This window comes from Periplaneta americana, chromosome 8 (assembly GCF_040183065.1).
Source record: "Periplaneta americana isolate PAMFEO1 chromosome 8, P.americana_PAMFEO1_priV1, whole genome shotgun sequence".
Lineage (NCBI taxonomy): Eukaryota > Metazoa > Arthropoda > Insecta > Blattodea > Blattidae > Periplaneta > Periplaneta americana.
This window is the reverse complement of record NC_091124.1, coordinates 168,213,263-168,229,436: the sequence shown is the minus strand read 5'-3', so window position 1 is coordinate 168,229,436 and position 16,174 is coordinate 168,213,263. Positions and strand designations below refer to the sequence as shown.

At 35.2% G+C, this 16,174-nt stretch overlaps 1 protein-coding gene across 6 annotated transcripts in view; it reads left to right on the top strand.

Annotated features, from left to right (window-relative positions):
- Positions 1-11,888, top strand: part of LOC138705226 (calphotin-like) — a 61,294-nt gene extending 49,406 nt beyond the window's left edge. For all 6 annotated transcript variants that reach the window (XR_011333667.1, XR_011333671.1, XR_011333669.1 and 3 more), the window contains one exon: positions 11,544-11,888. Coding sequence is in view for 1 of the 6 variants with exons in the window: in XM_069834034.1 (XP_069690135.1) it covers positions 11,544-11,557 (14 nt within the window). In the remaining 5 variants the exon portion in view is untranslated. The remainder of the gene's footprint in view (positions 1-11,543) is intronic.
- Positions 11,889-16,174: the final 4,286 nt, after the last annotated feature.

Below are 16,174 nucleotides of genomic sequence, written 5' to 3'. Positions count from 1 at the left end.
TCCTCTTAAGAAATATGCAGGAGCCGCCACTGCTCTAGTTATTATGTTACTGTACATATAGGACTGTTCATAAAGTAATCTCCGTTTGGTAATTAAAAAAAATGCAAATCTAGGTATAGAACATTTTATCATAACAACTTGAAGCTATAGTTTTACACTACTTTTCGACATAGTCACCCTTCAAATTGAAGTACTTATCATGAAATCCCCTATCCATAGAACTCTGCCACCTGGGACTTAACCACCGTTGAGCACTACTTTTCACTTCATCTTCATTGAACCACTGAGAAGCAAGCCACTTCATGTTGTGAAGAGATGGTAATCTCTGGGAGCCAAATGCGGGCTGTATAGGGGATAATCGAACACTTCCCAATTGAAGTGTTAATGAAGTTGCTGAGTGAAAGAGGCAGTATGGAGGCGGGCATTATCATGCAAAAACAATACACCCAAACTCAGCAAACTGCGATACTTGTTCTGTATGGCTCTTCTAAAGTTTCACAATAGTCTCGTGAATTGATTGTTGTACCTCTCCATAAAGTCCACTGACAGTATCCCTTGACTTTCCGAAAAACAGTTGCCTTGAGTTTTCTGGTCAGCACTTTATTGACTCTCTTGGTGAGTGTGTGTGACCCCTATTCCATTGACTGACTTTTTGTTTAAACGTTTAGGCCTACATACAAAACCCACATCTCGTCATTGGTGACAACCTTGTTCAGAAGTTCTTCACACTAAAAAGAATCTGAAATTTCCTTCTGTTGGGTCTCAAGAAGAATTTAGTGCAGTCGCTCTTGATGCCTCATTTTGACTATTGTGACACTCTCTACACTGACCTTAATATGAGACTGACAGACAGACTACAACGTGTTCATAATGCATGTGTTCGATTTATTTTGCAACGTCTGTAGATCTGACTGTATCACACCTTCACTAAATATGCTGTCCTGGGTCCGTCTCAAAGGGCAAAGAAGTATTCACTCTCTCACTTTACTCTTCAATGTTCTTCAGAACTCTAACCCTAGCTACTTAGCTTCTCCTTTTCAACATTTGTCCTCATATCACGAAATAGATACTCGCTCACAACACCATATCACACTCTCCATTTTTAAACGCAGAACATCCTTCCACTCTTCATCTTTCACCGTCTCTGCAGCTCATCTCTGGAACTCTCTACCACAACATGTCAGAGACTGTCGGACATTGTCTAGTTTAAAAAATAAACTAGAATTTCACTTTTTCAATTTAGATTCCTTTCAATTATAAGCCCTTTTCTCTGCGATAGTGTTGTAAAAAAATATATATATATTTATTTTCTTTCCTTTCCCCTTTTTTGTTCTCTTGATCACCAGATGAATTTATTATCATACCATTTTTATTGTGGATTTTATTTAATTTTCGTATTTCTTTCTTTTTTATTATTATTTTATTACATTCCATTTTGTTATATTCTTCCTTACGTCTTCCATATTAACTACTTGTACTAAATGAGTTGCTTTTTTTATATTCCAATGTATTTTACTTTCTTTTTCTATTATGATATTATTTTCATGTTGTTTAGTATCGATTTTGTTATGCTATTATTATTATTATTATTATTATTATTATTATTATTATTATTATTATTATTATTTGTAATATGCTGGTATTCTGTTCTTTAACTTTTTGTTAAATTTTCATTGTTTGTATACTTTGTGACCTGGTAGAGTGTAAGAGAAGGCCCTATGGCCTTAACTCTGCCAGTATAAATAAATTATTATTATTATTATTATTATTATTATTATTATTATTATTATTATTATTATTATTATTATTTGTATTTGTAATATGCTAGTATTCTGTTCTTTAACTTTTTGTTAAATTTTCATTGTTTGTATACTTTGTGACCTGGTAGAGTGTAAGAGAAGGCCCTATGGCCTTAACTCTGCCAGTGTAAATAAATTATTATTATTATTATTATTATTATTATTATTATTATTATTATTATTATTATTTGTAATATGCTAGTATTCTGTTCTTTAACTTTTTGTTAAATTTTCATTGTTTGTATACTTTGTGACCTGGTAGAGTGTAAGAGAAGGCCCTATGGCCTTAACTCTGCCAGTGTAAATAAATTATTATTATTATTATTATTATTATTATTATTATTATCATTATTATTATCCTTCGATGTGGTAATATGACAGGAAGGTTAAAGCAGATTCCATCCAATGTGACTTGTGTTGTTCAGAAAACAATTTTGAAAATCAATGAGGAGAGAATTTTCGGTACCCTAAATTTACTGTAGTGATCTCATACAAAAGGATTCGAGAAATTTGAGGAAATTGTTTGGAGAGTTCTGATATGGTAATGACGTTTTTCACTAACTTTTTCATCAACTTTCTGAATGAAGTCATCATTGACAACACTCTGCCAGCCACTTTTTTCTTCATCATGAATATTTGTTCGTCCATTTTTTAACATTAGGCACCGCTGTGAGGGTGTCATTACATTTTGCTCATAAACACTACAAAGTACAGATGCCGTTAGCAGATATCTTATCACTGCTCGCAATTAACACTTGGAGGGATATTTTATTGCAGGACTCATTTTGAATGGCATTTACAAGCAGATGAACAGCAGCACGACCTTCTCCCTCACACTGCTGGATGCTACTGATCCACTATGTATTGCCGTGCAAAATGGCGTTGTTCTCCCACTACTTCTCATGCGACACAGAAATGTAGCTTACTTTGTGATCACTGATCAGCATACAAGGGAAAGATAATCAAAGTGACAATTCTCTTAGGGTGTTGTCATCTTCTAATTCATATCCTACAGAATAACATAAATGAAGCTAATAATCAATTAAAAGAGTGGTTAATACATAACAGACTTAATCTAAACATCGACAAAACAGTTTTTATTAATTTTAATCGAAATAAAACGCATAAAAACTTGCAAATATATATTGACAATCAGAATATAAAAGAAGTCGAGTGCACAAAATTCTTGGGAGTATGGATTGACTCGAATTTCTCCTGGACTCAACACGTAAGCTTTCTCTCTGGAAAACTGTGCAAATTATGTTATGCTTTTAGAATTCTTACGAAAAGCATATCTCTTCCAACCTTGAAAGTAGTCTACTATGCCCATGTACATTCCATTCTTTCATATGGTGTAATGCTTTGGGGCATGTCCTCTGAAGCTATGAAAATATTTAAACTTCAAAAGAAAATAATAAAAATAATAAAACAAGTTCCTATATGCACTCCAAGCAAAGAAATTTTTCAAGAATTAAATATTTTACCACTCCCCTGCATCTGCATCCTAGAAACTGTTTGCTTTGTACATAAGAATCTTAACTATTTTAAAAGGAACTCTGAAACTCACAACCATAACACAAGAACTGCCAACAATTTGCATATAAACTGTCATAATACTACCAAAAGTCTCAACAGTACTTCTCATGCAGGTATCTCATTATATAACAAGATACCAGGGGATATTAAACACTTAAATTACGAAGGTTTCAAAACCAGGGTAAAAACTATTCTGCTCCAGTCCATGCCATTCAAAATCACTGATTTCTTGCATTAAAGCTATAAAGCAAAATACCTACCTTCATTACTGGTGCACATAATTTTTTCTCCAAACAATATTAATAATAATGTAGAACTATCTTGTTTTTACCTAATCTCTCTTAATTTATTTATTTAATGTCCTGTAAACGGAAAATGTTGTTATTTATTGTGTCTTTGGTAGTTTTACTATTCTTTGGAAAACTTAAGAGTGTTAAAATTAAATTCATATTTGAAATTAATTAAATTCATACTATAAATCTTATTTGTGTGTGTCTGTATGTGTATTTTGTGTGTTTGTATCTAATGACGAACCTATAATCTGTAATAGATTGTACAGGGAATGAATAAATACCGGTACAATACAATACAATTATATTACTGCGAAATTTATTGCTGTTCCTAATGAAAAAGTAGGAAAGGACGACTGTATATATCTACATATACATACATAGTATTCTGTAAAATGGCAGGTCGTTCACTGCAAACCCAGCATTTTCCAATCTTTCCTGTTTTCTGCATATGTACAGTAGAACCCCGATTATCCGTCACCCTATTAACCGATTGGCGGATTATCCGACTGTCTTTCTCTAGCTCCTTTTATTGCAGAGAACAAATGAAGTGCTGTACGTTATGTTAGTACATATTTGTTCTGCAGAGAGTTATTAATTACAAGCCTTTACTCTTACATACTCGTAATATGTAGTAGGAATGCTTTCGTTACTGGTAACAGGAACAGTTACTTGTGGGAGGGGGTGTTTTTCCCCACAACTTGTAAAGAAATTACCTCAAGAACTTTCAACTCATGTACCATTCAGACCTTATCCTCACTATTTGAGTGACCGTACTGTGTACTTCTATGCAAAATATCTTCCATGGGTGTCAAAAGAAAACGTGTTCTGCTAATTATCGAAAAAAAAATACAAATAATTGAGAGGTTAGAGGAAGAAACTGTGGCTCATTTCGCATTAGAATACGAGATTGACGTTACTACTGTGCACTATTTATTAAAAAAATACAAGAATAAAATTGTACAAAGTACGAGTACGTAAATCTACAACACGAGAATTCTTCTTTTCCTATTTTTCCTATTATCGGTCCTTAAAACTCGTCATTGACAATGATACTTAAATCACTGAAGTTCTGATTCATTACCTTGCATGTTAAACATCATCACGGAGGAAATTACGAAATTGTAGTTTAATTTATGAAAATCTTTTATTTACGGATTATCCGATTTTTTCGATTAACCGTTCAGTCCATCCCCCTCATTACCACGGATAATAGAGGTTCTACTGTTTATATATTATGCTCATAAAATTTCCACCTTATTGTAATTTTATATTCAGATTATGATTGCAATAGCTGCTATTGCTTTTATGTTATCTCTTCAAAATATAAAATATAGCCAGGAACAGGACTATGAAACATTGCAGAATCTAAAAATAAGTAAATTGCAGGTCAGGACTTAAATTGGAAAACACAGGGTCCGGCAGAATAATCTCTTCAATTTGAAACATAAATAAAAAGAACAACATAGTTCCCATTCAAAATTTTATTTTACCATTTATATTGTCAGACTCCAAAGCAGCTATTCTATCAATAGTCTCTAAACACACACCTTCATCTCAAACAGCAGAAATAACTAAAATGCTCTCTCAATTAATATCACTCAATAAAAGAATTGTGTTCCAATGGATACCATCCCATTGTGGAATCCTGGGAAATGAGAATGCAGATGCTTTAGCAAAGAAGGGCAGCACTGCTACTTACAGACCTGTTACTAAATCTACGTATTACTCTGTGAAGAGATTTATTAAATCTACATACTTAGACTTCAACAAACAAAATTTGATAACTCAATCCCAAGGGAAAAAATGGAACTCCCTGCATCATAATCCACTGTTAATTCCTGATTTACCACGAAAATCGTCTGTAGCTGCATTTAGATTGGCAACAGGCCATGATTGTTTGGCCAAACACCTGCATAGAATTGGAATATATCAGTCCCCTAACTGCCCATTGTGCAACTCAAACCAAGAAATGGATTCGGAACACCTCAAAATCTGTGCTTCAGTGGCTGGTCATGATAATATCTTTGAAAAATTTTGGAGTGCAAGAGGTCAAATGACTTCATTGTCAAACACCTAGCATTAGAAAACAACAACAACATTTTACAGAAGAATACTTGCCATTTTGACATCACTTTGTTTAAAAAAAAAATATCGTCCAAATGCTTGCCTTCACGAGCTATACACTCTTGGAACAGTGACTATGCGTCTTTCTTCCTCAAAAAAAAAAAAGCACACCAAACAGTAACACGCACTCTGTGGAGAGGTCGCTGACGTATTTCTGGGGCTCAATACCGAAGGTTTTGTTTATTGACACAGCCCGACAAATAGGAATAAGCTTAGTTACTACTGGCACATTTTTTTCAATATGGTCTCGCAAGTATCTTGGCGAATGAGCCAGTCACATTGTCGAAGTTCCTGAACCACCGTAACTTTGTAGAGATGGAACTTGAGGGCTAGGTGTAAGATTCGTCTGACACTCCAATCAGATATTCCCAATACCAGAGCATGTTTAATGACTGAAAACGTCGCATCGTGGAGATGTGGTGACAGCATGCCTCACTGCTGCAATATTCTCGGGAGTCCGAATGTTGTGACATGTACCAGAATACTTCTTAATTAATTGATGAACTAGTGGACTTACTCGTGTTAAATATGTAATATTTGTCAGGCTTACAGCTGTTTCAGTGCTTCACGCACCATCATCAGAGCCTACTAGATCGCTGCGTCATCTCGAACTTCTCTGCCTGTTAGGAGGGTGTGTTTTATTGTTGGAAGGTGTTGAAGTGTGGAGTCGAATAGTGTGTGTGTGTACTGAAATTGATCTGTGTTGAGGATTTGATCGGGGTGTGTTTTAGTGTGTTTGTATATTTCGTATTGTTCTAGTGTGTTGAGTTTTTGGTTCTTGGGTTGTGTGTGTAGGATTTCCATGTCCGTATTTATGTTATTGTATGTATGGTTAGTATTGGTTATGTGATCGGCGTATGTAGATATATTGTGTCCTCTGGTTATATCTTTAATGTGTTCTTTGTAGTGTGTTTGGAATGATCTGCCTGTCTGTCATATGTAGAACTTGTCGCAACTATTACATGTGAGTTTGTATACATCTGTGTGGTCGTGTTTATTTGTTTGTGTTTTTTGTGTGTTGAGATGTCTTTGTAGTGTGTTTTCTGTTGTGTATGTTATGTTGTATTTCTGTTTTCTGAATGAAGATGCGACCTTATGTGTGCTTTTGTTTTCATATGTTAGTGTGATGTATTTCTTGTGTTCTTGTGTTTGTGTTCTGTTTTGTGTATACACAACAGAAAACACACTACAAAGACATCTCAACACACAAAAAACACAAACAAATAAATACGACTACACAGATGTATACAAACTCACATGTAATAGTTGCGACAAGTTCTACATATGACAGACAGGCAGATCATTCCAAACACGCTACAAAGAACACATTAAAGCTATAACCAGAGGACACAATACATCTACATACGCCGATCACATAACCAATACTAACCATACATACAATAACATAAATACGGACATGGAAATCCTACACACACAACCCAAGAACCAAAAACTCAACACACTAGAACAATACGAAATATACAAACACACTAAAACACACCCCGATCAAATCCTCAACACACAGATCAATTTCAGTACACACACACTATTCGACTCCACACTTCAACACCTTCCAACAATAAAACGCACCCTCCTAACAGGCAGAGAAGTTCGAAATGACGCAGCGATCTAGTAGGCTCTGATGATGGTGCGTGAAGCACTGAAACAGCTGTAAGCCTGACAAATATTACATATTTAACACGAGTAAGTCCACTAGTTCATCAATTAATTATATTCAAGTGTTAAAAGTGGTGTACGCAAGATTCAAAATAGAATACTTCTGTTTGAAAGTTGAACCTTCTGTATTCATTTGAAGGGAAACGTCTAAATCAGAACAAGATTTTTTTATTTAATCCTCTGTCATTTCTCTGAATTCACAAAGAAATTTAAATATACTATTACAATCATTCAGATTTTTCAAATCTTTCCTTTATTAGATAAAGTTGTATCCTAACCAATTCTGATCTGGCTTCACTTATAAATTTAACAAGCTCGCTCAAAAAACTTTAAGGGATTAAATTTATGTTGGATTGAGGACACTGTAACATTCTGCTTATAATGAAATACATTTCTTAAAAACGTAGTCCAGTGGCGGCCGCTGATCATGTTGCAGTGTTGCATGACGACAAAGTTTTTCCCGCACATTAAAATTTTGTTTATATTAAATAACTAAACAGATTTTAAGTTTCCTTCTCGTCCAATTGAAATATATACATATTTTTATTTATATATCATTCAAGAATTCGAGAGAGATTAGCTGGAGCCAAGTGGGGTAGTAATCGGCAGACTTTGAACATCACGTACAAAACATTCATCAAGCCAATACTTCTCTACAATGCGGAGGTATTAATTACAGCAAATAATTTCAACCTGAATCGACTAGAAGTATGCCAAAATCAGGCCCTGCGACTAATAACTGGTGCAGCAAAATCAACCCCAATCACGGCAATGCAAGCCCTAACCCAGAACCCTCCAATATATCTCACTCTAGAGGAGCAGGCACTAACACACCATGAAAAAATGCTACGGTTAACAACAACAAAATGGGAAAAAAGACTGTTACAACCAACCAAGTTGAAAACACAAACAAGTTTCCTGTCCAAAGTCACGGAAATAAAAACAGAATTGAATCTCCCTAAATCTAAAGAAAACATTTTAAGCAGAGAAAACCCTCTAACCTTCGAACCAATTAACATTCAACTAGATTTAGAAGAACCAGTTACAAAATCTGAAACTGTACTAAAAGCGCTGGCATTAGAAGCTGTGAACAATAGATACCCACCAGAAAAATGGTTACATATCTACACAGATGGGTCTACTATCGATAACAACTCAGGATCAGGAATTACGTGTGCGTTATTCTCATTTTATCAACCAGCAGGACATCATACAACAAATTTTGATGCGGAAATAATGGCTATTCATATCTCACTCCAACATCTACTATACAGAATAGATAAATTTCAAAATGCTGTCATTCTCTCTGATTCTAAAGCAGCATTATATGCAATAAATTCATATAAAATGATGTCAATCCAAATTAAAGAATGTCACAAAATGATCCAACAACTTCAAAAACTACAGAAAAGAATTCAATTGCAATGGATACCTGCACATTGCGGAATTGCTGGAAATGAAACTGCTGACTTTCTTGCCAAAAAAGGATCCAATTTAATTCAGAATACAAATACAAGCCTACCTTTTACATCCATCAAAAGACTAATTAAAAATAAATATAAAATCAAGCAAAACCAAGCACTATGTACCAAAGCCAAAGATAAAAAAATGGAGCATTTTAATAAAAAAAACAGAAATTATTCCAGAAATCCCACGTAAATCTGCAGTAGCAAAATTCAGACTGCTTACAGAACACGATTATTTGGCCAAACACTTGAATAAAATAGGAATTTACACAAATCCAAATAGCCCTCTATGCAACAAAGAAGAAGAAATGACTGAAGATCATCTCATAACCTGTGAAGTTCTACCTGATGGATCCACCACAGAGAAATATTGGAGAGCAAGAACTCTAATGGCTTCGTTGCCAAAGCCCAGCATTAGATAACAACAACAACAACAGAATTCGAGTATATAATAATCAGAATTTATAAAATTCATCAAATTGTGAATACTTCAGAAGTGGTCGTTGTGAGGCTCAAGTAACAGCCAGATTCGTGTAGCGGCTTGTATTGAAGGTAGGCTCAGTTCAGAGTTCCCTATCCCAGCAGTTAACACAGCTGGTCACGGCAAAGCTCCTGCAACAACCGGAAGCAAATAGTTCTTGTATTTGCCCGTAGATTGCAGAAGTGACCATTCCAAAGGGACACATTCGCTGGATGAATAGTGACTTGAGACGAAATTTTCAGATTTTTTCCGAATCTTTGTTTCTTACGTGGTTTCTCACTTCCTGTTTCCTGACCAACATGTAGCTAGGTGAGCACGTGGTCCAGTCGTTTTATAATCGTGTGAAATCCATTTAATCCTCTCTTAAATATTTAGTTTTTGTTGGAATTTAAATAGTTTTATGTGAATTGTGCTGCATAATACAATTTTTTTTTATTGGATGTGATATTTTCGTCAAGTTTGTGACATAAGTACATAGGCATATAACGTTATGAATTTTGTAAGTTGTTTAAAAAACAGGAACTTTTTTGGAGTTTAATGAGTTTTATGTGAAATGTGGTAGCTATCACAATTTTTATAGTGCATTGTGAAGTGATGTTTTCTTCAAGTTTGTGATATACATGCGTTTACCATTACGAATTCTGTAAATAGTTTACAAAACAAGAACTTCTCTGTACTTTCTGACGAAGAAAAATAAAAAAATTAAAGAACTTGGTAGACCATTGCCTGATCTAAATATTGTCCACATAGTTACTACGGGGAAAAGACAGTTCAAGGGAATTTTTAGAAAGGAAATTTACAATAATCATGACTGGCTTTGTGGTTGTGAAGTGAAAAACGCACTGTTTTGTTTTCCGTGTATTTTGTTTGATGGGGAACAGTCATGGACAAGAACGGGCATTACTGATATTAATCTTTTAAGTACCAGCATTGGATTAAAATCACAGAAAGTGCAACACCTAGACCCAAACTTCACCGGCCGCCACTGAGTATGACTATATCATTTAATTATAAACACAAACCTCCCATAAAATCCTACAAGCTCAGTGTTGGATTAACATTGGGTAGCTGTAACTATGTGCACTTTTATAGCAATGAAGAACTTAGCTTTAAGTAATAACAGAACTTTTACCTAAAATGCCTTCTTCTTCTTACAAGGTTGAAAACTGAAACAATCAGAACTCATGTTATAGATTATGATTCTGTAGAATGTGAGGAATATGAATTTTTAGCGCAGCAACCACTGATCTACACAAAATGATATGCTTCATGGTCGAAAATTACATATATTAAAACTGAATTCTTGAAAAAAAAAAAAAAAGCACATTTAATCATATCTCTGAAACGTTCCACTTACTCAGTGCTGCATTCACATAATTTAAATTGTAATCTTAAAATTTACATTATTTTACAGCTCTTCTGCTCTCATTAATAGTATAATGACATTCTGGAATCAGAAGAATAATAGGCACTATCGTATAAAGATAAAAAAATGAACACAAACCCTGCCATATAAACACTGTATACAAAAGATATGTTTTGCTCAACATCAGCTGATCGAAAGCCCCGTAATATTGGTTCCACTTCCGTCTGGTGTCGGCATATGGCATGATTTTTTTTTTAATTTTTTACTTGGTTATTTAACAAAGCTGTATCAACTATGAAGTTATTTAGCATTGATGGGAATGGTGATAACGAGGTGATATTTGGCGAGAAGAGGCCGAGAATTTGCCATAGATTAGCTGACATTTACCTTACATTTGGGGAAAACTTCGGAAAAAATCCAACCAGGTAATTATCCCAAGCAAGAATCGAACCCCCACCTAAGCACAACTCCGGATCGATAAGCAAGCACCTTAGCCGATTGAGTTACGCCAGTGGCCCATATGGCATGGTCTCTCTAGGTATATTCATGCTCGAAGTTTAACAGAAACTTTCGGAGCTTCCATATAAGTAGTGTTTCAGTGTTAATAAAATAAATGAGGACTTCTTCTATGAATAGGCATTCCTTACTTCTTGTATAAATTCTTTCACTTTTCAAATTTTGCCACTCATACGTACAGCAAATGAAGTGCTACTATTATTCTAATTGCATTGTATAGCTCACTGAAAAACAGTTCTTAAATTATATTAATGAATTTTAACAATAATTATTATTTTCTTACAGGTAGAGACAATTAACAAGTATTTTGAAATTTCTTCATTGGTTGGAACAGTTTGCAAGGATGGTGCTCATCTCCACATTACACTTGGTGATAGCAACGGGAACACAGTGTCTGGACATGTCGTGGGTGATCTCATTGTCCACACAACAGCCGAGGTGGTGTTAGGAGAAATATGTGATATGCATTTCAGGAGAAAATTTGATGAAGCTACAGGATGGCCAGAATTGGTGATCTCTAAAGAAGAAAAATATTAAATAAGTCACTGTTAACAGAAATACTATCACACTGAAAACACATAATATAGTACATGTCAGTCAACATAAAATAAACAAATATAAAGTCACCTACATTGATATATTAATTGTAAACAACCCGTCTACAAGTAATGGTGATCCTTTAAATTCCTCTTAAAGTCATTATATTTATGAATTTAAATACTATTATAGTCACAATCATGCCATGGTATGAAAAAAAAATTTCACAACCTCGAGCGGGAATCGAACCTGCGACTTCCTGTTCTCCGGTCAGGCAACAGAGTCGCCAGTATGAAAGGATAATTCCAAGCGTTTGGCGTGAGACGAACTCGATAGCTCAGTGGCAGAGCACCTGACCGGAGAACAGGAAGTCAAAGGTTCGTTTCCCGCTCGAGGTTGTGAAACTTTTCTTTCATACCATGGCATGATTGTGACTATAATAGTATTTAAATTCATTAATATGTCACATCAACGGACGTGTATACGTCACCAAACATCGTAAGATGAAGATTTCATTATATTTGCTACCCCCGAACAATTCATTTTTTTCACTCATATACGATCATTTCTTTTGTTTGTTTGGTTTTTTTTTTCCCCGTTATCCCAAGTGTCAGAAATCATCACCTCAATCAGCAAACTTGCGAATTTCAGAAAAGTGTATGAACATGTTTCACTTCATTTGAAATATTCAGTCAGCAGCTTGCTCTTGAAAAGGACACTGGCGAGGCAAAATAAAGAAATCTGTGTAAATCTTTACTCACACAAAAGTACGACTGGCATGTTAACTGATGCCAATAAATACCTGTTTGTGTAAACCCCCCTTTATTGCAAAGAGCACTAGCTCTTCTGTCTTATTTTCTCTCTTCCTTTTCCTCCCACCTCGTAGCTTACTCATATCTTCTTTCTTCACAGTCCTTCCTTCGCCATTTTCAAGTTTCTCTTTGTTTCTTCTCTATTACTTACTTACAAATGGCTTTTAAGGAACCCGCAGGTTCATTGTCACCTTCACATAAGCCCGCCATCAGTTCCTGTCCTGTGCAAGATTAATCCAGTCTCTATCATCATCATCATGTCCTACTTCCCTCAAATCCATTTTAATATTATCTTCCCATCTATGTCTCGGCCTTCCCAAAGGTCCTTTTCTCTCCGGTCTCCCAACTAACACTCTATATGCATTGCTGGATTCACCCATATGTGCTACATGCCCTGCCCATCTCAAACGTCTGGATTTAATGTTCCTAATTATGTCAGGTGGAGAATACAACGCGTGCAGTTCTGCGTTGTGTAAATTTCTCCATTCTTCTGTAACTTCTTCCCTCTTAGCCCCAAATATTTTCCTAAGAACCTTATTCTCAAACACTCTTAATCTCTGTTCCTCTCTCAAAGTGAGAGTCCAAGTTTCACAACCATACAGAACAATGGTAATATAACTGTTTTATAAATTCTAACTTTCAGATTTTTTGACAGCAGACTAGATGACAAAAGCTTCTGAACCGAATAATAACAGGCATTTCCCATATTTATTCTGCGTTTAATTTCCTCCAAAGTATCATTTATGTTTGTTACTGTTGCTCCAAGATATTTGAATTTTTCCACCTCTTCGAAGGATAAATCTCCAAATTTTTATGTTTCCATTTCGTACAATATTCTGGTCACAAGACATACTCATATACTTTGTCATTTCGAGATTTACTTTCAAACCTATCGCTTTACTTGCTTCAAGTAAAATGTTCGTGTTTTCCCTAATCATTTGTTTCTTCTCTATTACGTCCTGTAATTACGACATGTTATTAATGTATAACTTCATATGGTTTCGATCCAGTGACTTTACTGTTATGAAAATGTTGCAGAATGTTATCTTAACAATATCGGACACCAAGGCATCTGACGGAACAAATTTTAAATATGCTAATTGTTGTTGTTGTTTTCTAATGCCAGGCATTTGACAATAAAGTCATTTGACTTCTTGCATTCCAATATTTTCCAAAGATATTATCATGGTTAGCCACTGAAGCACAGATTTTGAGTTATTCCGAATCCATTTCTTGGTTTTAGTTGCACAATGGGCAGTTAGGGGACTGATATATTCCAATTATATGCAGGTATATGCTCATTGTATTAAGACTTCATGAGGAATGCTATGTGGTAGGCGTAGGCCTACCATCTGAACATGCAATTCAGTGCATGGGAGTTTTTTCGTGTACAGTGCAGTTAACGGTTGTTGTGATGTATGTGGAGTGTTACCAGCTCTACCAGTTATAAAAGCAGGATATTCAAACTTGGAAAAAAAAAAAAAAAAACAGTAGGTTGCAGTATAAATTTCAAGTTACAGATTTTAAATTTCCATAATAAAACACAGCTGATAATCACAGCTATTCCCAAGCAATTTAGTATCATATAGGTCAGTTTTAGCCTTTTTCAGCAGCAAACGTGTTACATTAATAAGAAACGTAAAAAATTATATATTACAGTTATATGAACACTAATAAATATAATATAATTATTAAAAAATTAGTACAAGTCAGACATGTTTCGGGGATGCTTCTCCATCTTCAGTGACTTTACCACGACGGCTGGTTCAGGTGATCGAACTGTGTTGTTGCTTGGCTTAAAGGTAAAGTCACTGAGGATGGAGAAGCATCTCCGAAACATGTCTGACTTTTACTAATTTTTTAATAATTATATTATATTTATTAGTGGTCATATAACTGTAATATATAATTTTTTACGTTTCTTATCAAATCTATGAACAGTGTATAATTGGCCCAACATGTGTGGTTTATCTTTGAATATGTGTTACATTAAATTAATGGCATTTGGGATTTGATACAAGTATTTTGACCAGCACAATGTCTTTGTATGTACTACACATTTAATGTTCCATAACTACTGAGCTCTAATATTGCCATTGTCTTTATATACAAAACATTGTAGATGATTACGGAGTGTGGGAATTTGGAAGGATCAGAGTATTTGTGGAGAGGAGTGACACACTGCTAGTTCATGGAATCAACACTGGTCAATTTACAATGGACGGACAGTAGTCGGTTTTGTTGTTTTTATTGTTATGAAGTTCATCAACAAAAACACTTGCTCCACTGTAGCACTAGAATAGCATAGACTCAAAAGATAAAAAATTAAATTCGACAAGAGAGGGAATTCTTGAGGAGTGTAGTTTCAAAGGCATTCTTATTCCAAAGAATTGAGATATAAATTGATTTATATTCTGTTGGTACTTTTGCACAGTTCTGTCAAGTTTTAAGTACCTACCATAATAAATTTTATTCCTATGAAATTTCAATTATAATTTTCAGTTTATTCAAAGATTGAATCAGATTTTATAAATGACTCTTGCTATTTACTCAAAACTATGTCAGATGGATAACATTGCCTTTGAATCTGAACGCCTCAGTCAACACCTCTGGAGTAATGGTTAGCACGTCTGGCCGTGAAATCAGGTGGCCCGAGTTCTGTGCCGTTTTATTTCGGCACGTCTTTCTTTTCCTTTCTATTTCTTTTACATTTTTCTATCTTTATACTTTTCACTGTTAGTTTTAATTATTCTAACTCTTCATAGATGGCTTGTAGTTTTTTCCTTTCTGATCTAGTTCTTCTTACTTCTCGTAGATGGCTTCTTTCCTCTCACCTTTCTGTTTTCCCGTAGTCTATGATGTTCTTTCTTGTAATCTGTGATGAGTTGAAAACAAGGGCCTAGCCTATGGCTGGCGAGTGATTGGTTGATTCCCTGGGGAGAATTTAGTATTTATTGCTGATTGGTTGATATCCTGGGGAGAATTTAGTATTTTTCATTATGTTATCCGATTGGTTAAGATAGAGACACGGTTTTGGTTTTTTCGCCTGCAAAGCTGGTTGTTCGCAGCTAGTGGTGTCAGTACGCTAGAGGGATGGCTTGGAGGTAGAACATGTGTTGTGATGGGCACGAGCTCCTATGTAGGCCGGGGATCGAACCGGGTTCGATAAGTCTACTAGTAGCTGCGTAGTCCAACGTGTTGTGGGAACCTGCGAGTGTATCGCAGAGGTTGCAGCAGTGGCGTCAGTACGCTAGAGGGATGGCTTGGAGGTAGAATGTGTATTGTGAAGGGCACGAGCTCCTATGTAGGCCGGGGATCGAACTGGGTTCGATAAGTCTACTAGTAGCTGCGTAGTCCAACGTGTTGTGGGAACCTGCGAGTGTATCGCAGAAGATATTCGTGTGGAGTTTAGCGGAGAGTTTTGTGATGTACTAATTATTATCTTGAACTGCATTCATTTTTCTGTCTGACTAGCGTGCAGTCAACTCTGGTTAAATACCGGTCGGTATTTTTATTTCAGGTTATTGTTTCTCTAGCTGTGATATAACTAAAAGTCTACCACAAACT